The 25,724-nt window shown below is 40.1% G+C and overlaps 1 protein-coding gene across 3 annotated transcripts in view; it reads left to right on the top strand.

Moving 5' to 3' along the window:
• Positions 1-359: 359 nt before the first annotated feature.
• ZC4H2 (zinc finger C4H2-type containing) overlaps positions 360-25,724 on the top strand; it is a 75,968-nt gene continuing 50,603 nt past the window's right edge. The window contains exon 1 of one of the 3 annotated variants that reach the window (XM_006061356.3): positions 360-535. In XM_006061356.3, the coding sequence (XP_006061418.1) occupies positions 483-535 (53 nt within the window). In that variant the 5' untranslated portion in view covers positions 360-482. The remainder of the gene's footprint in view (positions 536-25,724) is intronic. The other 2 variants (XM_044936624.1, XM_006061355.3) reach the window with 2 other exon arrangements.

The following is a 25,724-nucleotide window of genomic DNA, read 5'->3' as shown; positions in this document are numbered from 1 at the left end:
AGAAGCAATGTCACCTGCAGAGTTTCTCTCCAGCCCCAGTGTCCATTAATGAGCGACACCTGGCAAGCTTTTGTTGGTGGGAGGGGCCCCCACGGGATGTGAGTATGTCTCTCATCTGTTCAGTAGCCTTCTGTGGTATTTCTTCCTCATTTTTTTCCGCGCACCGCCCAAACGAATATCACTATTGTTTTGTACTCCTGGCAAACTTTGACACAATTATCGGTGACAAATTGACTTAAAGTGCGGCTGCAGGAAGAGAAACAGGAGTGTCTCGCTTGGCCTTCTGGGAGTTGTAGTCCTGCAGGCCCCTGGGCGCCTGGCTGGTCCTGGAGCTGTGAACTACAGCTCCCAGGCCTTCTCCACGTCCTTACCGCACAGGCTCAGAGCCTCCTGCCGAGAGGAGGTGGTTACATTGTGTCTATTGTATCCCTGGGTCTGTGTGTTTGTGTATTTCTCAGGACGTGAAGTTGAGAGTGAAAAGCATGGCAGATGAGCAGGAAATCATGTGCAAATTGGAAAGCATTAAAGAGATCAGGTAAGTGCAACATCGCAGTGCCCCCCAAGTCCCCCTCCGAAGCTCCACAAATCCCTCACTACTGGAGAGGGCTATTACCTACAGAAAGTATCTATTGTTGGGCTACTTGCGGAGAGGGACGGGAAAGGATCCCATTCACTATGGAATTCAAGGATGGGAAAGAGGCAGGGGAGAGTCAGAACTGAGACTAGCAGAGAGAGAGGCAGAGAAACAGACTGACCGAGAGGGATCTCTTGTCAGATGTGTTTGAGAAAGCCAGATTGAGACATACAGTGTGTGTGGGGGGGGCGGGGGGGGGGGGGCGGTGGTGGGCGGTGTGTGTGTGTGTGGCCGGGGTGGCGGTGTTGGTCCCAAGACAGCTTTATTCTTCTTGGGTGGGAGTTAGGGAAATGGCATTCTTGGACCCATTATTCTTTAAAGTGTTGATTGGCTCCAAGGTGTATTTGGCTCCTTGCTCTTTATGAATCTAGATTCTTTTCAGTCTTCTGTTCAACTTCAGGACCTCGAGCTCGGCTGAGCCTTTTAAGAGCAGTCTAATGCATCAGGGGCTGGTGGCAGCAGCTGGGGACTGCCAGCTGGGGATAAGGAGGAATCTTATGCAAGGCCCGCACTGAGAGGACAGACAGCACTTGCTCTTGTGTATTTTTTGCTTTTACTCACCACTTTCTTCCTCTTCTACCAGATGCTCAGGGAGGGGAGAGGGGCGGGAGTGGTGGAGACTGGGGAGGCAGTTACCACCTACTGGCAGTTGCTCTCAGGACCCAGAGGTGATGGGCTGATGGGCAGGTTGGCAAAGTGGGTGTTGCCTACATCCCCTCCCCCTTCTCTCCAGGAGTGGCATTAGCTAGAGGATGATACTGTCCTTGCTCAGATCATAATAACTTTGGTTGAGTGAACTGCCTGGGCCAACATTAGGCCTTCCTTCCTCTGCTCTTCTCTGCCAAGACCCCTTGTCCCCCACCTACCCATCTCTGCCTTGGCTTCCACCCTTCTTCTGAGGGTGACGTGGATCGGGCAGTCTCTCTTTAGTGTTTTTTAGAAACCTGAAGAAAAATGGGGGAGAATATCAAGTGTGTCCCTTTAAGAAATAAGGCTTTGATCAACAGATTTAACCCTTGGAGTGAATGCCTTAGATGAGATTCACACGTGATGGTGGTAGTGGGAAAGCGCTTTGGCTTTTTGGTCCTTTGCAGGGATTATATCTCTACCTCTTCTGGAGAGTAAAAGGAAGGAAACTATTATTTACCAAGCTGATTGACCTACTATTGCTGCAAGAGTCCTGACAACTTCCTACACTTACTTTACAACTGGGAAAATGGAAGCTCAGAAAATTTAAGTAACTTTTCCAGAACCAAACCATTTGAAAATACCAGATTTTGACAGAAACCCAGTCCATTTGTGTGCAGAGGTTCTGGGCTTCCCATTCTATCCCATGGCTGCTAAGTCATGTCAGTCGTGTTCGACTCTGTGCGACCCCATAGACGGCAGCCCACCAGGCTCCACCGTCCCTGGGATTCACCAGGCAAGAATACTGGAGTGGGTTGCCATTGCCTTCTCCAAAGCATGAAAGTGAAAAGTGAAAGTGAAGTCACTCAGTCGTGTCTGACTCTTTGCGACCCCATGGACTGCAGCCTACCAGGCTCCTCCATCCATGGGATTTTCCAGGCAAGAGTACTGGAGTGGGTTGCCATTGCCTTCTCCGAGGAGGGTCTGGTAAAAGGTAGAGAGGGGGCATGTGTTGCATTTTCTTTTCTGCAAAAGGATCCAGATATAGGGAGTGAGACACCTTGTTGCAGGAAAAGGTCAACTGTCATAATAACAATGCAGTTAATAATAAACGTTTGCCTGCAAGTGAAGGGCCTAGACTTATTTTTAACAGACTTTAAAGGAATCCTACCCAACCCCAAGAGAAGGAACAGTTGGAAGCAAGGAGAAGTGACCCATCTTAGTAGAGACCAAATGGAGGGGCATGACTTCCACCCTCACCAGTGGTAAACCTGGCATTCCTACCACTGCTAGCTGGGATAGGATCCTAGGAGGCCCATAGAGAGGCCAGAACTCTCATCACCAACCAGCAATAGCAAAGAGCCTCTCCTCAAATTGGATGTCAATCAGAGACCCAGTGGATAACCTGGACTTATGCTGCCCCTCTTCCCTGCAAAAGTAGCACGTCAGAGAATGCCTGCAAAAACCAAAGAGCTCCAGAGTGTCCAAATTTAATTGAAAAAAAAAAATCACTTGACATACCAAGATTATCAATTTCAGTGGCAAAAGAAAGTAAACAGATGCTAGGATTGAGATGGCACAGAGGTTAGAATTATCTGATAAGGATTTTAAAGTAGCCATCATAAAAATGCTTCAGGGAGCAAATGCATCACACTTGCAACAAATGATAAAATAGACAATCTCAGCATTTAAATAGAAAGTCTCAACAAAGAAATGTAAAGTGCAAAGCAAATCAATGGAAGTTTGAAAACTGGAAAAAAAAAGACTTAAAAAAAAAAAAAAACTCAATGAAGAGGCTCAACAGCAAGATGGAGAAGACAGAGGAAAGAATCAGACAACTTAAACATTAAACAATAGAAATAACCCAATCTGAACAACAGAGGGAAATTAAATGCAAAAAAAAAAAAAAAAAAAGAAGAAGAAGAAGAGGAAGAAAGAAAAGAAGGAATTGAACAGAGCCAGAACCTCCAGACCTGTAGTGTTATAACAAAGGATCTAACATTCATGTCAACAGAATCTCAGAGAAGAGAAATAAAACAGGGCCAGAAAAGTACCTGAAGAAGTAGTGGCTTAAAACTTCCCAAACTGAGCAAAGGACATAAACCTCCAGATCCAAGAAACTAAGCAAATATCATTAGGAAAGACCCGAAGAAATTCATACAAGACACATTCAACAAGTAAACTTTCTGAAAACAAAAGCAGAGAAAAGATCTAGGAAGCAGCCAAAGAAATAATATTTTACCTATACCTTGTCGACTGAAAAAAAATGCACAACATGAGAGTTACGAATTAAGTTTTATTTGGAGAAATATGATGACTTCACCCCGGGAGACAGCACCTCAGACAGCCCTGAGAAACTGCTCCAAAGAGGTAGGGGGGAAAGTGGGAGTACATGCAATCAAGCACATATTTTTTGTAGAAAGTTTTTGCTGGTCTCATGAAGCTTTTGCTAGTCACAAGAACAGTTGTTCACCATGAAGGAGTTTTGGGCTTTTCTAAGTATGAGGAGATACAAGAATTGGGCTCATAAAATCAGCTCCTGAGAATATCTAACTATCTTAAGACCTGTCCTGCCAGTTTCCTAGAACACAAAATGCCTCATTTCTGCTCTCTACCCTGAACTCCTTCAGAGGGTGTTGGAGGTTAGCAGCTGCAGCAACACATGATTTAATCCTTGTATAGGTAGATGGCAAGCTCCCACAGCAAGGGCCAATTTGTGGTTGACAGGGCCCCTTCATGGTTATAAATTCAGCCATACTTTGGGAGGCATTTCATGACTATTTTGTCCCACATTGCTAGGAAGGCTCATTCTCAGGTCTCAAGAAGATTTTCCAGGCAGGCCACTCAATGTGCTGTTACTGGACTAGGTCTTATCAATAGTAATCAAAGGTCTCTGGACTAATTTGTCTTAGTTAAGCCACTATAGTCCCAGAAAATTTCCCCTTTTTGTATCTTCCCATATAGAGTTACATTATTATAATTGTTGATCACATACAGAATATTTGATCAACTGCTTCAATTTACCTAGTCATCATTATTTTCATTGGAGGTTCAGTCACACATTTGGTCAAACAAGAAGCAATAATCTTGTAGAACAGGCAAAGTACAAATAATATAATTAGCAATATTATTAAAGTCATAAGTAAGAAGCCAGTAACTTCCATTAGGTGAAGCCCCCTATATCCTCAGATCTTTTGACTTATTCTTATGCAGTACCAATCTTTATCTTTCAGGGAAATTATATATTTTCACTGTCCATATGGCTCCCAATCCAATTTCCTAGTGTCACTAGGCTGCTTATCCTTGGCATAATTTAATTGTTCTCAAGATAAAGCGGGGTGGGGGGGATTGCTTACATCTTAAATGACCACAATCTGGTGTTAACCATATAAATCCATCCCATAATTGTGAGAAGTTGTGTTCCTTGGCTGAATTTTTGCTTGTTGCTCTGCTTGAGCTTGAACAATAACCAGGGTCAGAGCAGGCATTATTAATTGGCCAGTAGAGAAGATCCCACCTAGCAATACAAGAGTAGCCAGAACAGGACAGAAATAAAGTTTTTTAAGGGTCATCCAATTAGAGCCTTGGAGTGGAGAAATCTACCAAGGTAATTTGGAAGTACTAGACACAGGTAATTGGCCACAACTCAACAATTGGATTGACCTTTAAAATTAGCATATGATTGTGTCCATGGTAAAAAAACATTTGATTTGTATGCAGAGGTCTAAGAAATCAAGAAAACATTATAAATGATCATATGAATCAGGTCTAGCATCTTGGGTAAGCTGTCTACTTTTGATGTCTTTTTCTCATCCTGGTGAGTGTCCTGTGTTTGAACATTGTTTTAAGGTGAATTTGAGATCAGCAGTCCTCTCTATAGAACAGTCTGGTGTAGGGGCCTTTAGAAGTGGGAATTAATCCAAGAGTCAATTTCCCTTCAGTGTTCACTGTGCATTAGCTAGTTAAGAGTACCTGATAAAAAGTCCTTTCATCCAGGTTGGAGATACTCCTTTAAATTGTATCTTTTCCAGTATGCAGATTGTAGGACAGCTGATCTTCATCCAAAGATTACTGCTCTCCATCCTGAAGTCCTTCAGGGGGTGTTGTAGGTCAGTTGTGGCAGCAGCACATGATTTAATCCTTGTAGAGGTAGATGGCAAGCACCCATGGAAAGTGCCAACTTGTGGTTGACAACCTTTAAGGGAAAAAAAAGAAAAGAAAGTCAGCAGATTCCTCATCAGAAAGTGATGAGGCCCTAGCAGGAAGTAGCACATTTTTCAAGTGCTGAAGGAAAAAGAATCATCAACCAAGAATCCTATGTTCAGTGCTAATAACCTTCAGGAATAAAGGGATAATCAAGATACTCTTAGATGAAAGGAGACAGGGAATTTATGTGTAGGATGTCTATCTTATAAGCATGACTAAAGTAAATCTTAAAACAGAAAATAAATGGTAAAAGGAGGAAACTTGGAAGAAAGAATATAGTAGACTAAAACCTGGGTAAATACAACAGAATTTCTTTTCCTCTTGAGTTGTATGAATCTTGTTTGATAATTGGATCATAATTTATTACACTGTCTCATGTTGTTCTGAATGTGTATAGAGGAAATATTTAAGACATTTATATTATGAACAGAGAGTGTAAAGGAATGTAAAAGGGAGGTAAAATTCCATCTTATTGATCCATTCATCTGTTGATGGACACTAAGATTTCTTCCATATCTTAGCTATTGTAAATTATGATGCTATAAACATAGGGGTGCATATATCTTTTTGAATTAGTGTTTTCATTTTCTTTGGATTATATACACAGGAGTGGAATTCCTGAATCATATGGTAGTTCTATTTTTAGCTTTTTGAGGATCTAAATTCTGTATGTTGTCTATTATATGTGGATTCTAACAAATAAAACAAACCAATGAGCATAGCAAAATATAGAAACAGACTCGCAAATATAGAGAACGAACTAGTGGTTACCAGTAGGAGAGGAAAGTGGGGGAAGGGAAAGATAAGGGGTAGGGGAATAAGAGACATAAAAAACTATGTATAAAATAAATATTATACATAGATTGTAAAACACAGAGAATTATAGCCAATATTTTATAATAGCTTCGAATGGTACATAGTATATAAAATATTGAATCACTCTGTTGTACACCTGAACCTAATATAATATTGCAAATCAACTATACTTTAACTAAAAAAAATTATAGATACGTTAAATGGAATTCAAAAAAATGTTCAAGTCACCCACATAAATGCAGAACAAAGAAAAGAGAAAAAATAAAAACAGAGAGAAAAAACAGGTAACAAAAGATAAAATGGCAGACTTAGCCTTAACATATCAATAATTATGTTGAATATAAATGATCTAAATACAGCAATTAAATGACATGACTGAACTATATGAGAAAGGGTCAATTCACAAAGAAGACATAATTCTAGATATATATGTACCAAAAGTGTTTTAAATTAACCTGCTTTTGACAATTTTACAGTAATATGCAAAGGTTATATCACTTGGTTTAAGAATTTAAAATGGGGAAAGTACTACAAATACATACTTGATGTTCACATATGGACAGGTAAAACATGTATTATAAGTGAAGAAAAGGAAGGGATAGAAGGAACTGGAGAAAAGAACCAACAATGGTTGAACACCTACTAGTTTTAAAACTCTTGGCTCATTTAATGCTCAATCTTGCTAATGGGAATCTGTGGTATGAATTATTATCCCCACTTTACAGAAAGGATACCAAGGCTCAACGAGGTTAGGTAACCTATCTATAGTCACACAGCTAGGAAAGGAAGAGAGAACATATCCTCCTATTCACTTGGCATATGCATTTCAACAAATGCTGATAATCTGATTAACCATTATCCATAATTCTTTAGCTGTTCTAATCCTAAATCTCCTAAAGGTATAAATAAAGCAGTCTTTTTTGTTGTTATTGTTAAAAAAAATACTTTTGCTTCTTTGCTAAAGTAGTAGTGATAAGGATGAAAAGTAAAAATGTTAGTTCCTCAGTTATGTCCAACTCTGTGACCCCATGGACTGTAGCCCACCAGGCTCCTCTGTCCATGGAATTCTCCAGACAAGGATATTGGAGTGGGTGGCCATTTCCTTCTCCAGGGGATTTCCCGACCCAGGGATGGAACCCAGGTCTCCTGTATTGCAGGCAGATTCTTTACCATCTGAACCACCACAGAAGCCCAGTGATGAAGATAATACCACCCCATAATCTGATTAAGTCCAGCTGAGAGCCATACACACCTCCAGGCACATTCACATAAATATACATACTTGTAGTCACATATATATTTGTAGTGACACACACAAACACATTCCCACATACTGATGGCAGAATTTGAAGTGGGAAATATCACCACAGACAATTCCCCACTAATGCTTCTGAAACCATGCTCACAGCCCTGTCTTTCCTTTTAATCTAAACCACACTTCAACATTATGTTCCAGATCTCAGCCCCCAAATCCCACTGTGGTCTATTTTGCCCATCAATTCCTTGGGCTTCCAAGTGGTGATGAAGGAGCATGTGGATATGTGGAAAGGGGAAGGGAAGAATAGGGCAAAAGAGGGGAGATGGAAACCAGGGAAGGAAAGGAGAAGAAGCTACAAGGCAAAGAATGTGAGTGCGGCCACCACTAGAGCAACCAGGGCCCTTCACCAGCTCCCCAAATGCATACTAATATCTCCTTAACATGCACATGCCACCCATACACACACATTGCAGACACCCATGCCCCAAATGCACACATATCCATACACAATACGCTTTCTTCACTTAAGAAGGGAAAAACTAATTTTGTAAGTAAATATTGTAGTGTTAAGTAGATCCTCTTAAATCTAAGTTCCTGCCCTGGGTCTTCTTTTTTCTCTCTCTACACATTTTCATGAGTTACCTCTTGTACTCCTATGGCTTCAAATATTATCTCCAAATCTCCAATTTCTACCCCCTATCTTCCTTCCAAGTTTCAGCCTGATATATCACACAGTCTACTGGGCTTGTCCACCTGGCTTTTCCACAGACATAGCTGAAGTTGACCAAATCTCTAGACTTTGTTTATTCCTGCCCCAATCCAGCTCCTCCCATGAAACCTCTTGTTTAATGCCATCACTTCCCTGCACAGTTACCTCAGACTGAAACCTGAATGTTGATGCTGGTTACCCCTTCTTTTTTATAACTCACTTTTGATTAGTTAGCAAGTCCCACTATTTCTACCTTCAACATCTGGCTCAGATTCTTACCCTACTCTCAATCTCCACATTCACTGTCCTGTTTTAGGCATTCATCATGACCAGCTTGGATAATTACAGGGTTATATCCATTTCCACCTATAGAATTGCTTCTATTGCTTCTATCTTCATTCTGCCCCCAATTTTTAATTCCATCCAACTGCTGTGAGAACTATCTTCCTAAAGCACTAGAGTTGATATGTTATTCCTCAAACACATTCACTGATTCCCCATTGTCTGTAGCAGTATTTTTCAAAACACAGATTATGAACCATTTGTCATGAAATGAATTAGTTGCTAGAAGCACTTGTGAAAAAAAATGAGATAGAAAATGTCAGTATACGTTGCATAAGAAATAGTAGATATTTTCTGTGGACAATTTGTTTCAGTTTTCGATCTGTGTTTGTGTTTATTGGGTTACAATATAAGATTCATTTCTCAGTGTAAATCATTTCTTACTGCATGTCCATAGACATTTGTCTGTAATTGGTGATGTAGTATTCATGCCCCTATCCCCAACAAGTCTGGCCCAGAACCACCTTTCCAGTCTTATCTACTACCATTCATTTTCATTCACCTTATTCTTTATTCACACAGACGTTCCTCACTGTTTCATACATTTCCATTTTTCCAGGCCTTTGCTAATGTGGATCCCTCATTCTTAATGCCCTTCCCTTATTCTAAGCCTGTAAATCCTACTTATTCTTCAAGGAAGACCCAAAACGAACACCACCTTCTTGTTCAAATCCTTCTCAATTTCCCTAATACAAATGAATCACTACCCCCTTTGAGCTTCCATGGGGAGATTTATTATAGCACTTAAGTTATTCTACCTTATGGTAAAATTTTGAATTGATATGTATTACCCTGCCTGCCTCCCTTTCTCCTGTCTTCCCTTCCCTCCTTCCTTCCCTCCCTCATTACTATGGCAGCTTCAGCAGGCTTCACTGTCACCTGGCTTGAAAACTAACTCACTTTCAGCCTCAATGCTCACTTAACAATATGTCATGGAACAGCTGGGAACTCTGGGACTAAGGGATAAGCAAGTCAAGCCAATTTTCACTACAGGAGAGAGAATGCATGGGAATTGACATTTGGTATTGAGCTATAAGAAAGTCTTCAAGATGAATTGTTCTAAGAACACTGCTTTTCCAACAGTAGCTGGTTTCCCAGATAAGCAAATAGATATTAAATGGAAAAACACTCAATACTTAGGCAGTGTTTTTATAAGACTATAATAGGCTTCCTGCTGGCTCCTTTTTTTGTGTTGTTGTTGTTCATTCAGTGATATTGACCAAGCATCTGTTCTGGGCCATACCCAGGGTTGAGATAGTCTCTGAAGACCACTAAGATGAATTAGATGTGTTCTAAAAAATCTTAGAATTAAGGTGAATAGTTCTGATCTCTCCCCTGAATTCTTCTCCTTCTGCCTTCAATCTTTCCAAGCATCAGGGTCTTTTCCAATGAGTTGGCTGTTCACATCAGATGGCCAAAGTATTAGAGCTTCAGCGTCAGCATCAGTCCTTCCAATGAATATTCAGGGTTGATTTCCTTTAAAATTGATCCCCTTGTAGTCCAACGGACTCTCAAGAGTCTTCTCCAGCACCACAATTTGAAAGAATCAGTTCTTCAGCGTTCTGCCTTCTTTATGGTCCAGCTCTCACAACCACACATGACTACTGGAAAGACCGTAGACTTGACTATATGGACCTTTGTTGGCAAAGTTATGTCTTTGCATTTTAAAACACTGTCTAAGTTTGTCATAGCTTTCCTGCCAAGGAGCAATCATCTTCTAATTTCATGGCTGCAGTCACCATCTGCGATGATATTAGAGCCCAAGAAGAGGAAATCTGTCACTGCCTCCACCTTTTCCCCTTCTATTTGTCATAAAGTGTTGGGGTCAGATGCCATAATCTTAGTGTTTTGTTATTTTTAATATTGCACTTTCAGCTGGCTTTTTCATTCTCCTCCTTCATCCTCATCAAGAGGTTCTTTAGTTCCTCTTGGCTTTCTGCTGTTAGAGTGATATCATCCACATATCTGAGGTTGTTGATATTTCTCCTGGCAATCTTGATTCCAGCTTGTAACTCATGACCTTTTACTTAAATTTAATCGTACCTCAGTTGTTGGATAGAGCCAGGAAGGCTGAGCATTAGATCCTAAGCCTGAATGGCGTGATAAAGGCAATCAAACACAAGGGTAACAAGTCCTCATTTCTTTTTTTTTTTCCATCATTAACCCACTTCTCATTCCCCCTGGGTACCTCAGTTGTGCAAATTCATGTAAAAATCTGTTTCATCTATAGAAGCCTTTTGACAAGTCATTCATTCTCCTGGGAAAACAGGAGCAGAAGAGTAGAAACAGCTTAGAATTTGGGTTCAAGTAGTGCTCAATGTTTCAGAGAAGGCAATGGCACCCCACTCCAGTACTCTTGCCTGGAAAATCCCATGGACAGAGGAGCCTGGTAGGCTGCATGCAGTCCATGGGGTCATGAAGAGTCGGACACGACTGAGCGACTTCACTTTCACCTTTCACTCTCATGCATTGGAGAAGGAAATGGCAACCCACTCCAGCATTCTTGCCTGGAGAATCCCAGGGATGGGGGGGCCTGGTGGGCTGCTGCTTATGGGGTCGCACAGAGTCGGACACGACTGAAGCGACTTAGCAGCAGCAGTGCTGAATGTTTTGACTTAATTCTAGGTACAGTAAGAAGTCATTGGGGGATATATATTTAACAGCTCTACTGAGCTGTGATTTACATACCATAGAAACCATCCATTTTAAGTGTATAATTTTAAATATACAATTCAGTGACTTTTAGTCAATTTACAGAGTTGTGCAACTATCACCACAATACAATTTTAGAGCATTCCCAGCATTCCCTAAAGATCCCTTTATATCAAATTTCAGTCCATCTCTATTCCCACCCTCAGCCCCAGGCAATTAGTAATATACTTTCTGTCTCTACATATTTGCCTTTTCAGGACATTGCACATAACTTAAAACATTGTTTTTTTTAGGCTCATCTACATTGTACCATGTATCAGCATTTCTTTCTTTTTTATTGGCAAACAGTATTCCATTGTATACCGTGTTTTGCTTATTCTTTCATCAGTTCATGAACACTGGAGTTGTTTCTACCTTTTGGCTCTTATGAATGATGCTCTGATCTTTTGCATATAAGCCTTTGTGTGGAAATGTGCTTTCATTTCTCCTGGTTAGATTCCTGGCATGAAATTTCTGGGTCTTTTTTATAACTTTTTAAGATAATGCAAAGCTGTTTGGGCTCTAAAATCACGGTGGATGGTGACTGTAGCCATGAAATTAAAAGGTGCTTGCTCCTTGGAAGAAAAGCTATGACAAACCTAGACAAAAACTGGAAATAGAACTGCCTTATGATCCAGCAATCCCACTGCTGGGCATACACACTGAGGAAACCAGAAGGGAAAGAGACACGTGTACCCCAATGTTCATCGCAGCACTGTTTATAATAGCCAGGACATGGAAGCAACCTAGGTGTCCATCAGCAGATGAATGGATAAGAAAGCTATGGCACATATACACAATGGAGTATTACTCAGCCATTAAAAAGAATACCTTTGAATCAGTTCTAATGAGGTGGATGAAACTGGAGCCTATTATACAAAGTGAAGTAAGCCAGAAAGGAAAACACCAATACAGTATACTAACACATATATATGGAATTTAGAAAGATGGTAACAATAACCCTGCGTACGAGACAGCAAAAGAGACACTGATGTATAGAACAGTCTTAATGGACTCTGTGGGAGAGGGAGAGGGTGGGAAGATTTGGGAGAATGGCATTGAAACATGTATAATATCATGTATGAAATGAGTTGCCAGTCCAGGTTCGATGCACGATACTGGATGCTTGGGGCTAGTGCACTGGGACGACCCAGAGGGATGGTATGGGGAGGGAGGAGGGAGGAGGGTTCAGGATGGGGAACACATGTATACCTGTGGTGGATTCATTTTGATATTTGGCAAAACTAATACAATTTTGTAATGTTTAAAAATAAAATAAAATTAAAAAATAATTTTTTAAAAAAAGCAGACATATCACATTACCTGCAAAGGTCTGTATAGTCAAAGCTATGGTTTTTCCAGTAGTCATGTACGGATGTGAGAGCTGGACAATAAAAAAGGCTGAGTGCTGAAGAATTGATGCCCTTGAACTGTGACACTGGTGAATAATCTTGAGAGTCCTTTGGACAGCAAGAAGATCAAACCAGTCAATCCTAAAGGAAATCAACCCTGAATATTCACTGGAAGGACTGATGTTGAAGCTGAAACTCCAATACTTTGGCCACCTGATGCAAAGAGCTGACTCATTGGAAAAGACCCTGATGCTGGCAAAGATTGAACGCAAGAGGAGAAGGGGACAACAGAGGACAAGATGGCTGAATGGCGTCACTGACTCAATGGACATGAGTTTGAAAATACTCTGGGAGATGGTGAAGGACAGGGAAGCCTGGCATGCTGCAGTCCATGGGGGTCACAGGGTCAGACACAGAGTGGCTGAACAACAAAAAAGCTGTTTCCCAAAGTGGTTGTGCCAATTTCCATCCCTAGAAGCAGAATGTGAAGGTTACAGTTTCTAATCCTTTTGGGCATATTCTTCATACATTTATTTTCCACCCATCTATCTTCTCTGGTGAAGTGTCTATTGAAACATTTTGCCATTTTTCAGTTTAACCCATTTTTCAGTTTGGTTATTTGTTTACTTACTGTGAATCTTTTGTATTCTTTGCTTTCATCAGATACATGCCTTCCAAAAATGTTTTCCCAGTCTGAAGCTTGTCTTTTCATCCTCTTAAGAGTGTCTTTTGAATTGCAGAAGTTTGTAAAGTTGATAAAGTAGTCTTGCTCATCAGTACTTTCTTTTACAGATTGTGATTTTTGTATCATATAAAAGAAATCTTTGCCTAAGCCAATGTCACAAAGGTTTTCTTCCAGGAATTTTAGGTTTTACACATAGGCCTACAATCCACTCTCATTTAATTTCTGTGTGATGCAAAGTATAGTTTGAAGCCCCTTGCTTGTTTGTCTTTGCATTAGATATCCAGTTGTTTCAGGACTATTTACTGAGAAAGTGATTTTTTTCTCCACAGAACTGCCTTTGCATCATCATTAAAAACAGTTGGCCATATATTTGTGGGTTTATTTCAGGACTCTATTCTCCACAGGTCTACTTTTGTACCTTTATGCCTATACTTCACCTATTTTGAAAACTTCAGCTTTAAAATAATTCTTGAATTAAGGCAGTGTAAGTTCTCCAACTTTGCTATTCTTCTTGAGAGTTGTTTTGGCTACTCTAGGCCCTTTGCATTTCTGTTTAAGTTTTAGATTCCACTTCTCAATTTCTACAAAAAATGTCTGCACTGAGACTTTGGTAGCATTGCCAAGATACCACACTGCATTTAGACAGCTTTCTTTTGAATAGTGTTAGCATGGTGTATCTTCTTCTCCTCTTTATTTGTTTCTTTATATTTAAAGTAGGAATCTTATGGGTAGTCCAGAGTTTGGTTTGTTTATCTGTTTGTTTTTTTCCAGTCTGATGATCTCCTTTTTATACTGAGGGTGTTTAGACCATTTATATTTAACATATTTATTGATATGATTAGAATGAGATCTACCACCTTGTTGTTTCCCATTTATCTTATCTGTTTTTTGTTCCCTTTTCCCTCCCTTTCTGCCTTCTTTTGGATTAAGTATATTTTATTTGATCTGTTTTTCTGACTTTTAAGCTGTTTTCTGTTTTTTTTTTCTCTTAAATTGTTTTAGTAGTTTACCTGTCACAGTTTATCTTCAAGTGATCTCATATTGCTGCAGATATAGTGTAAAAAAACTTACAATGCTGTATTTTTGTTTCTCCCTTTCTGGTCTCTGTGCTTTTACAATGATGCACTTCTTGGTTTAAACTGTTGATTATCTTTTTAAATTAATTTGAATAACAAGAAAAAGAATCAGTTTTTTCAAGTTCAGTGTTCAATATTCTTCTGCTATCATTTTATTTCTGTTTGAAGGACATCTTTCAACATTTATCATAGAGCAGCTTTGCTGATGATATAGCAGCTCAGGTATTCTATGTCTTAAAAAGTTTTAATTTCACTTTGTTTTTAAAAGTTATTTTCAGTGTGTAAAAATTGTATATTGGTAGAGTTTTTTTTTTTTTTTTTTCTTTTTCCCCAGTACTTTAAAAATAATATGCCATCTTGCTTCTATCGTTCATTTCCCTGTGGCTAACTTGCCTTTTTTTCCCTCAAGCTGCTGTGAAGTTTTTCTGTTTATCACTGGTTATGAACAATTCCATTGTGTTATCACTTGGTGTAGTTTTTCTCCTGCTTCCTATGCTCGAGATTTTTTGAACATTTTGGATTGGTGTGTGTGTTGTTTTCATCAAATTTGAAACATTTTTGGTTATTAATTCTTCAAATATTTTTCTTTTCTCTCTCCTTCCTGATCTCTGGTTACATGTACTTTTAGCCACTTGAAGTTGTCCCACAGTTTGCTAATGCTGTTTATTTTTTTAATATTTTTTCCCCTATATATTTCATTTGGGAAACTTTCTATTGGTATGCCTTCACGTTCATTAATCTTTCCTGCTTTATTGTCTAAATTGACTAATGTAGTTTTCATTGCAGTCATTGTAGTTTTCATATTTAAATATCTTATTTTTATATTTGAAAATTTTTCATCTCTCCCTCATCTCTACTTAATGTGGCTAGTATTTCTTCAAGCTTTGTGAATATATGAAATACATTTATAATAACTATTAGTATTCTTAGCTACTAATTCTATCAACCGTGTTATTTCTTGGTCAGTTTAACTTATTATTCTCAACATTATGAACTACTTTATTCATGCTTAATTGTACACCTGGCAAAGTTTGGTTAGATATCAGACATTTTGAAATTTACTTTGTCTCTGCATATATTTGCATTCCTATAAATATTCTTGAGATTTGTTCTGGCATGTCATTAAAACATTTGGAATCAGTTTTATCCTTCCAGGCCTTGCTTTTCAGCTTAGTTAAGTGGGACCATAGCAGCATTTAGGGCTGCCCAGATGGCACTATTTGTAAAGAATCCACATGGCAATGCAGGTAACATAAGACATGTGAGTTCAATCCCTGGATCGGGAAGATCTCCTGGAGGAGGGCATGGCAACCCACTCCAGTGTTCTTACCTGGATAATCCCATAGACAGAGGAGCCTGGCGGACTTCAGTCCTTGGGGTTGAAAAGAGTCAGACATGACTGGTGTGACTTAGCATGCACGTGCACATAGCAGCATTTAGTGTAGAGCTCATTTTCCTCAGAACTTATCTTTGTATTCTAATGTTTTATAAATTGTGAATTTTTTCTACCTTATTTGTTTGGGACAGTCACTGTTCTCAGGCCTTTGTGGGCTCTTATCACTGCTTCCTCTAATCTTTGAGGGAAATTAGTTGTTTCCTTGTCTTCAGATAGTTTCCTTACACACACATGCTGATCAGTATTTCAGTGAGAACTTGAGGGGGAATCCTCTGAAAATTGTAACCATTCTCTGTCTACACAAGTTTTCCCTCTCCAATACTCTTTCCTGCAAACTCCAGATGACTTGGCATCCCCAGACTCATAACTCCATTTCCTCTGTTGAGGGAGATGGCCAGGCTCTGTCTGAGTTCCCTGTCTCTGCCTTGCAGATTAGAGAATTTCTCTAGGCAGTAGGATACGGCAATCTTCAGGTTCATCTACGCTTTTCCACTTCTCAGAGATTACTGACCTTACTTGCCTGATGTCCAGTATCTTGAACCCCACTTTTTCATATTTTTTTTTCTTGGTGTTTTTGTTTGTTTTCCTTTAGTTTTTCAAGGGTGAGATGGAAAATCTGGTTCCTGTTACTCTATCATTAATAGAGTGGAAGTCAAGGCTATCCCCTAAATTTTGTTTTAGAGAATCAGATTTTACCATTAACTATAAACATATTTTATATATAAAAAAAATAAAACTAAAGTCAGGATGTGTCTTAAATACAATTCTACTTTATAATTGCTGTTGGCCAAGAGCAAATTGTGTTATTTTCCATGCATAAACACATGTGAACTTGACCATGACTGTTCACATTATCATGCCTTCATAGAATTGAATAATGTGTATGATTGTGACTGGATGTTGAGTTTAACTGCCATTAAAGTATCTTCAAAAAGATTTTATCATGGTTTTTCCTTGAACTAAAAAGTTATTGTATATGAGAAATGAATCAGACTGGAAAAGTCTGATTTAAATATTTTTTAAAATCAGTCTACCAATGACCCAGCAATCCCACTGCTGGGCATACACACCAAGGAAACCAGAATTGAAAGAGACATGTGTACCCCAATGTTCATCACAGCACTGTTTATAATAGCCAGGACATGGAAGCAACCTAGATGTCCATCAGCAGACAAATGGATAAGAAAGCTGTGGTACATATACACAGTGGAGTATTCAGTTCAGTTCAGTTCAGTCGCTCAGTCGTGTCCGACTATTTGCGACCTCATGAATTGCAGCACGCCAGGCCTCCCTGTCCATCACCAACTCCCGGAGTTCACTCAAACTCACGTCCATCGAGTTGGTGATGCCATCCAGCCATCTCATCCTCTGTCGTCCCCTTCTCCTCCTGCCCCCAATCCCTCCCAGCATCAGAGTCTTTTCCAATGAGTCAACTCTTTGCATGAGGTGGCCAAAGTACTGGAGTTTCAGCTTTAACATCATTCCTTCCAAAGAACACCCAGGACTGATCTCCTTCAGAATGGACTGGTTGGATCTGCTTGCAGTCCAAGGGACTCTCAAGAGTCTTCTCCAACACCACAGTTCAAAAGCATCAATTCTTCGGTGCTCAGCTTCCTTCACAGTCCAACTCACATCCATACATTACTTCTGGAAAAATCATAGCCTTGACTAGATGGACCTTTGTTGGCAAAGTAATGTCTCTGCTTTTCAATATGCTATCTAGGTTGGTCATAACTTTCCTTCCAAGGAGTAAGCGTCTTTTAACTTCATGGCTGCAGTCCCCATCTGCAGTGATTTTGGAGCCCAGAAAAATTAAGTGTGCCACTGTTTCCCCATCTATTTCCCATGAAGTGATGGGACCAGATGCCATAATCTTAGTTTTCTGAATGTTGAGCTTTAAGCCAACTTTTTCACTCTCCTCTTTCACCTTCATCAAGAGGCTTTTTAGTTCCTCTTCACTTTCTGCCATAAGGGTATTGTCATCTGCATGTCTGAGGTTATTGATATTTCTCCCAGCAATCTTGATTCCAGCTTGTGCTTCTTCCAGCCCAGCGTTTCTCATGATGTACTCTGCATATAAGTTAAATAAGCAGGGTGAAAATATACAGCCTTGATGTATTACTCAGCCATTAAAAAGAATACATTTGAATCAGTTATAATGAGGTGGGTGAAACTGGAGCCTATTATACAGAGTGAAGTAAGCCAGAAAGAAAAACACCAATACAGTATACTAACACATATATATGGAATTTAGAAAGATGGTAACAATAACCCTGTATGTGAGACAGCAAGAGACACAGATGTATAGAACAGTCTTTTGGACTCTGTGCGAGAGGGCGAGGGTGAGATTTTTGGGACAATGGCATAGAAACATGTATAATATCATATGTGAAATGAATCACCAGTCCAGGTTTGATGCATGATACAGGACGCTAGGGGCTGGTGCACTGGGATGACCCAGAGGGATGGTATGGGGAGGGAGACGGGAGGGGGGTTCAGGATGTGGAACACGTGTACACCCATGGTGGATTCATGTTGATGTATGGGAAAACTAATATAATATTGTAAAGTAATTAGCCTCCAATTAAAATAAATAAATTTATATTTTTTTAAAAATAAAATAAAATCAGTCTACCAGAGCTCTTTCAACAACTATTAATGAATATTAACATTAAAAGCAAGCATTTTGTTGTAATATAATTGGTAGCATTTCTCTCTTTTAGTAGTCCGTAAGATAATGTGTACCTTATGTCCAATGGCATCTTAGAATCAATTAAATACAGGAGCCAATTAACCAGGATATATATTAGTAAAGCTAATCCAATGTGGTTCCAGATTAACAGTGGCTAAAACAAGACAGAAATTCATTCATTTATTTCTCATATTATCAGCCTTGGAACAAGCTGCCTGTGTTTCATGTCGTTATTCCATTTTGGGGACTCAGGCTCTTTTTATCTTATTGCATCACCATGTACAGGGTGTAGCCCTCATCTACATGGTTGAAGATGGCTTGATGTTGTGTATACATATTAGGCAGTGGGAAGAGGGCAAAGGGGAAGTGAATGACATGCTCTTTCCCTTTAGGGTCATAGCCTACACGTTGCCTATATTGCTTGTGTGTTCATTCCATTGGCCAGAAAACTGTCACGTGGTCAGAAAAAGCTACAAATGAGAGACAGAAATATAGCCCTTAGTCCAGGTGTCACATACCCAGATGACAATAAGAGGTTCTGTTATGGAAGGAGGGGAGGATGAATTTGGTGGGCCAAGGAGCATTTGTGTTCTGTGTGGCCCTAGGGTTTCAAATTGTTGGAACTGCCTATAGAAGGAATGGATTGTCTAGAGAAATGGTGAGAAATCTGTGTAAGTTGTTCAAGGATAGCCTAACTGAACACTGGAAGTGATATATTATAGAAAGGACTTAAGCAGTGGTTGGGAAAGGGACAAAAATGCCTTCGAAAGTCCTTCCCAGCCTGGAGCTTCACATGTGCTCAGGTTCTACCCACACTGGTCTGCGAATCCTACTTGCTGTATGTGAATCACTTGGCTGCTGTCTGTGCCAAGTGTTTGACTTCACTGCAATTGCCCAAATACGTACAGAGAGGCATTACCGAATCAATGGACATGAGTTTCAGCAAGCACCGGAAGTTGGTGGTTGAGAGGGGAGCCTGGCATACTGCTGTCCATGGGGTCGACAAGAGTTGGACACAACTGAGTGACTGAACTGAACTGAACTGAACCGATACAGAGAACTTCAGATAAATTTCTGTTTGACCCCCAGAGATCAGGGATGGGGCATGAAGGTGGGCAGAGCACAATAATTTGGTTGAGTTCAGTTCAGTCACTCAGTCGTGTCCGACTCTTTGTGACTCCATGAATTGCAGCACGCCAGGCCTCCCTGTCCATCACCAACTCCCAGAATTCACTCAAATTTATGTCCACCGAGTCGGTGATGCCATCCAGCCATCTCATCCTCTGTCGTCCCCTTTTCCTTCTGCCCTCAATCCCTCCCAGCATCAGAGTCTTTTCCAATGAGTCAACTCTCAACTCTTCACATGAGGTGGCCAAAGTACTGGAGTTTCAGCTTTAGCATCCTTCCTTCCAAAGAACACCCAGGACTGATCTCCTCTAGAATGGACTGGTTGGATCTCCTTGCAGTCCAAGGGACTCTCAAGAGTCTTCTCCAACACCACAGTTCAAAAGCATCAATTCTTTGACACTCAGCTTTATTTATAGTTCAACTCTCACATCCATAAATGACTACTGGAAAAACCATAGCCATGACTAGATGGACCTTTGTTGACAAAGTAATGTCTCTGCTTTTTAACATTCTGTCTAGGTTGGTCATAACTTTCCTTCCAAGGAGTAAGCGTCTTTTAATTTTGTGGCTGCATTCACCATCTGCAGTGATTTTGGAGCCCAGAAAAATAAAGTCTGACACTGTTTCCCCATCTATTTCCCATGAAGTGATGGGACCAGATGCCATAATCTACGTTTTCTGAATGTTGAGCTTTAAGCCAACTTTTTCACTCTCCTCTTTCATTTCATCAAGAGGCTTTTTAGTTCCTGTTCACTTTATGCCGTAAGGGTGGTGTCATCTGCATATCTGAGGTTATTGATATTTCTCCCAGCAATCTTGATTCCAGCTTGTGCTTTTTTCCAGTCCAGCGTTTCTCATGATGTACTCTGCATATAAGTTAAACAAGCAGGGTGACAGTATACAGCCTTGACGTACTCCTTTTCCTATTTGGAACCAGTCTGTTGGTCCATGTCCAGTTCTAACTGTTGCTTCCTAACCTGCATATAGCTTTCTCAAGACGCAGGTCAGGTGTTCTCGTATTCCCATCTCTTTCAGAATTTTCCACAGTTTATTGTGATCCACACAGTCAAATGCTTTGCCATAATCAATAAAGCAGAAATAGATGTTTTTCTGGAACTCTCTTGCTTTTTCCATGATCCAGCAGATGTTGGCAATTTGATCTCTGGTTCCTCTGCCTTTTCTAAAACCATTTTGAAAATTTGGAAGTTCACGGTTCATTTATTGCTGAAGCCTGGCTTGGAGAATTTTGAGCATTACTTTACTAGCGTGTGAGATGAGTGCAATTGTGTGGTAGTTTGAGCATTCTTTGGCATTGCCTTTCTTTGGGATTGGAATGAAAACTGACCTTTTCCAGTCCTGTGGCCACTGCTGAGTTTTCCAAATTTGCTGGCATATTGAGTGCAGCACTTTCACAGCATCATCTTCCAGAATTTGAAATATCTCAACTGGAATTCCATCACCTCCGGTAGCTTTGTTCATAGTGATGCTGCCTAAGGCCCACTTGACTTCACATTCCAGGATGTCTGGCTCTAGGTGAGTGATCCCACCATCGTTAATCAGCTCTTAGTCATATCTTGACAGTGGTGGGATAGAGCTGCTAGCTGAGTCAGGCAGAGATTAAGAGAAAAAGGAGACCAGCTCAGGATGTATTCTGTTACAGATCTCCAACCAAGCTTCCCCACTGCTCCTCTTTTCTGAGTGCAAGCACAGGTACAGGTGCCCTTATGCACTACTACAAGGAATGTGAACTGGTGTAGACATCATGCACAGCAAATTGGCACTGCTTAGATAAAATAAGAATATACCTTAACTGTGCACCAGATTTCCCATTCCTGGATAGAGACCCCCCCCCCCCAAATTTACGCAGACAAGTACAAGAATATTCATCAAAGTATTGCTTTACAGGGGGCAAATGGAAGCAAAGTGAGAGTCTATCCTTGGAAGGGTAGACAGGTAAAAATGTGATAAGTGACCACATTAGAAGGAAAGAATCCTGCATCTTAATATCAGAGTGCCATGTGAAACCTATATGGTATCATTAGTCTATACTGTGTGTGTATGAGAAAGAGAATTAGTCAGCTTAGTCTGCCACAAGGAAACAAAGGATATTCTGAGTGTCTTAAATAACAGACCTTTATTCTCTCTCAATTCTGGAGCCTAAAAATTCATGATATAGATACCAGAAATTTTGATTTGGGTTAAGGGCTCTCTTCCTTTCCTTGTAAATGGCTGCTTCTTCCTTGTGTCCTCATACACCCATTCCTCTGGTCTTGCGTGGAGAGAGAGAGCTCATGTGTCCCTATCTCAACTTATAAGGATGTCAGTACTACCAGATTAGGGCCCTACTCGGATGACCTCAGTTAACTTTATACTTCCCTAAAAATTATCTCTCTAAATACTTTGGAGGTTAACCTTATACCTCCTTAAAATTTCTCTCAAAGTACCTGGAAGTACTTTGGGGTTTAGGGCTTAATATATGTATATCAGGGGGCTCAATACATTCCATAACATTCTTCCCTATGACTTTTACCAAATGCATGTCCTTCTCACATGCAAAATCCATTCATCCCTTCCCAACAGCCCCAAATGTCTTAATGCATTCCAGCATATATGCCCAGTCAAAAGACTCATCTATATATCATCTAATTTAGGGTTCAATGAGACTTGAGGTCTGATTCATCCAAAGGGCAAAATTCCTCTCCAGCTGTGTAATCAGACAAATGATCTGCTTCCCAAATATAATGATAGGACAGGCATAGGAAAAAAACATTCCCTTTTGAAAAGGGAGAAATCAGAAAGAAGAGAGGAATGATAGATCTCAAGAAAGTGCAAAACCTAACAAGGCAAATTTCTTTAGATTTTTCAGGCTGGAGAATAATCTTTGGCTGCATGCTTTGGGCAGTATCACGTCCACACTCACAGCATTTTGCTGTCACTTTTCTCCTGAGGCACTAGTCAGAGGCAGCCTGGCCCCTCCAGAGTCCGTTAGGTCTAGATCCAATGGTGGGAATTGCAGCCCTGATGACCTCTAAATCACCTTTGGTGCCATTCTTTACTTGAAGGATGAAGCATGTTTGCAGCTAAATAACTCTATTGTCCTGTCTTGTAGATTCCAAACTCTTCCCTTTAGTTCATCCTCTCTCTGCTCCCCTGGTCCATGCTGACAGTGTCTGTGTTTGCATAATCCCATCTCTATTCCTGACTTCTGCTGAGATACCTAATTAAAATCATGAGTAATCTCCTCAGGGAGTGGTTTTCTAGGCACGTCCATAGTGTTCACTCCAGAAAATGCTTTATATTTTTGGCAATGTGGATAGAATGAGAATTTTTCAAATATTCAAGTTCTGGTTCCTCTTGTTTAATGATTCTTATGATTTATCTCTCCTCTTGCATTTCACTATAAGCAGCGTCTCTTCACATTGCACACTTTGCCTAAATATCTCCTCAACTAAATATCTAATTTCATTGAGCACAGTTACTACCTTCACAAAACATTAGGGCAAATTTCAGCCAAATCCTTTACCACTGTATAATAAGGATGAATTTTTCTCCAGTCTGTAACAGTCACTTAAAGGCAATATAGGCTTTTTCTAGCATGTACCTCAAAACTCTCCCAGCTTCTACTCATCACCTAGTTCCAAACCCACTTCTACATTTTTAGATCTTTATTAAAATAGTACCCTACTTCATAGTACTGAAATCTGTGTTAATCTGTTTGGTTTTCCAAGACAAAATGTCACAGACTGGGTGTCTTAAACAACAGACATTTGTTTTCTCATATTTCCGGAGGCTAGAAGTCCATGGTCAAAGTGCCAGAAAATTTGCTTTCTTGTGAGGGCTCTCTTCCTGGCTTATAGTCAGCTGCGTTTTTGCTGTGTCTTCACATGGTCTCTCTTCTGTGCATGTAGAGAGAGAGAGAAAACAACCTCTGATATCTCTTCCTCCTCTTATAAAGGCATCACTCCAATAGGATTAGGGTCCCACATTTATGACTGCATTTAACCTTAATTATCTCTCTAAAGCACTCCCTCTAAACTTGACCCACGTTTTGGATTAGGGCTGCAACGTACAGATTTTGGAAGAACAAGATTTAGTCCATAACACTCACAATATCTAGAGATCTCTACAGATAAATAGGCTGATAGATTTTATCTTTCCCTCTCCTTTTCTCCCTATCTGTTGTTCACTGCTTAGTCACTAAGTCATGTCTGACTCTGCAACCCCATAGACTGCAGCACACCAGGCTTCTCTGTCCCTCACTATCTCCAGGAGTTTGCTCAAACTCATGTCCATTGAGTCAGTGATGCTATCCAAACATCTCATCCTCTGTCGCCTCCCTCTCTTTCTGCCCTCAATCTTCCCCAGAAACAGAGCATTTTCCAATGAGTTGCCTCTTTGAATCAGGTGGCCAAAATATTGGAGCATCAGCTTCAGCATCAGAACTTCCAATGATTATTCAGGGTTGGTTTCCTTTAGGATTGACTGGTTAGATCTCCTTTCAGACCAAGGGGCTCTCAAGAATCTTCTCCAGCACCACAATTCAAAAGCATCAATTTCTCAGACTTCTTTTTGGTCCAACTCTCACATCCATACATGAATACTAGAAAACCAAAGCTTTGACTATTCAAATGTTAGTCAACAAACAGTTGTCTCTGCTTTTTAATATGCCACCTAGGCTCATCATAGCTTTTTTCCCCAAGGAGCAAGCATTTTTTAAATTTGTGGCTGCAGTCACCATCTGCAGTGATTTTGACACCCAAGAAAATAAAGTCTGTCACTGTTTCCACGTTTTCCCAAACTATTTGCCGTGAAGGGATGGGGCCAGATGCCATGATCTTTGTTTTTGAATGCTGAAATCTTAGCCAGCTTTTTCACTCTCCTCTTTCACTCTCATCAAAAGGTTCTTTAGTTATTCATTGCTTTTTGCCATTAGAGTGGTATTGTCTGCATATCTGAGGTTGTTGATATTTCTCTGGGCAATCTGAGCCAGCACAGCATTTTGGATGATGTACTCTCCATAGAAGTTATATAAACAGGGTGATGATACACAGTCAAGAAATACTCCTTTCCTCATTTTGAACCAGTCCTGTAGATGTCCAGTTATAACTGTTGATTTTTGTCGTGCATACAAATTTCTCAGCAGACAGGTGAGGTGTCTGATATTCCCATCTCTTTAAGAGTATTCCACATTTTGTTGTGATCCACACAGTCAAGGATGTGGTCTGGGCTTCAGCAGTACATGAACTGTGAACTTTCAGGTGATCAACCTGGATTTAGAAAAGGCAGAGGAGCCAGAGATCAAAATTTAAAAATCCATTGGCTCATAGGAAAAGCAACATAGTTCCAGAAAAACATCTACTTCTACTTTATTGATTATGTCAAAGCCTTTGTCTGTGTAGATCACAACAAACTGTGGGAAATTCTTCAAGGATGGGAATAACAGTCCACCTTACCTGCCTGAGAAACCTGTATGCAGGTCAAGAAGCAACAGTTAAAACTGGACATGGAACAACAGACTGGTCCCAAATTGGGAAAGGAGTACATCAAGGCTGCCTATCGTTACCCTGCTTATTTAGCTTATATACAGAGTATATCATATGAAATTCCTGGCTGGATAAAGCACAAGCGGGAGTCAAGATTGCCGGGAGAAACTTCAATAACCTCAGATACACAAATGACATCACCCTTATGGCAGAAAACAAAGAAGAACTAAAGAGCCTTTTAAAGGAAGTGAAAGAGGGGAGTTAAAAAGCTGGCTTAAAACTCAACATTCAAAAAACTCAGATCATGGCATCCAGTCACATCACCCCATGGCAAACAGATGGGGAAACAGTGGAAACAGTGTCAGACTTTATTTTTTGGGGCTCCAGAATCACTGCAGATGGTGACTGCAGCCATGTAATTAAAAGATGCTTACTCCTTAGAAGAAAGGTTATGACCAACCTAGACAGCATATTAAAAAGCAGAAACATTACTTTGCTGACAAAGGTCAATGTAGTCAAAGCTATGGTTTTTCCAGTAGTCATGTATGGACATGAGAGTTGGAATATAAAGAAAGTTGAGTTCTGAAGAATTGATGCTTTTGAACTGTGGTGTTGGAGAAGACTCTTGA

The sequence above is a fragment of the Bubalus bubalis genome, chromosome X, assembly GCF_019923935.1.
Source record: "Bubalus bubalis isolate 160015118507 breed Murrah chromosome X, NDDB_SH_1, whole genome shotgun sequence".
Lineage (NCBI taxonomy): Eukaryota > Metazoa > Chordata > Mammalia > Artiodactyla > Bovidae > Bubalus > Bubalus bubalis.
Note: the sequence above shows the minus strand (reverse complement) of the source record. Positions and strands in the feature narration are given on the sequence as shown.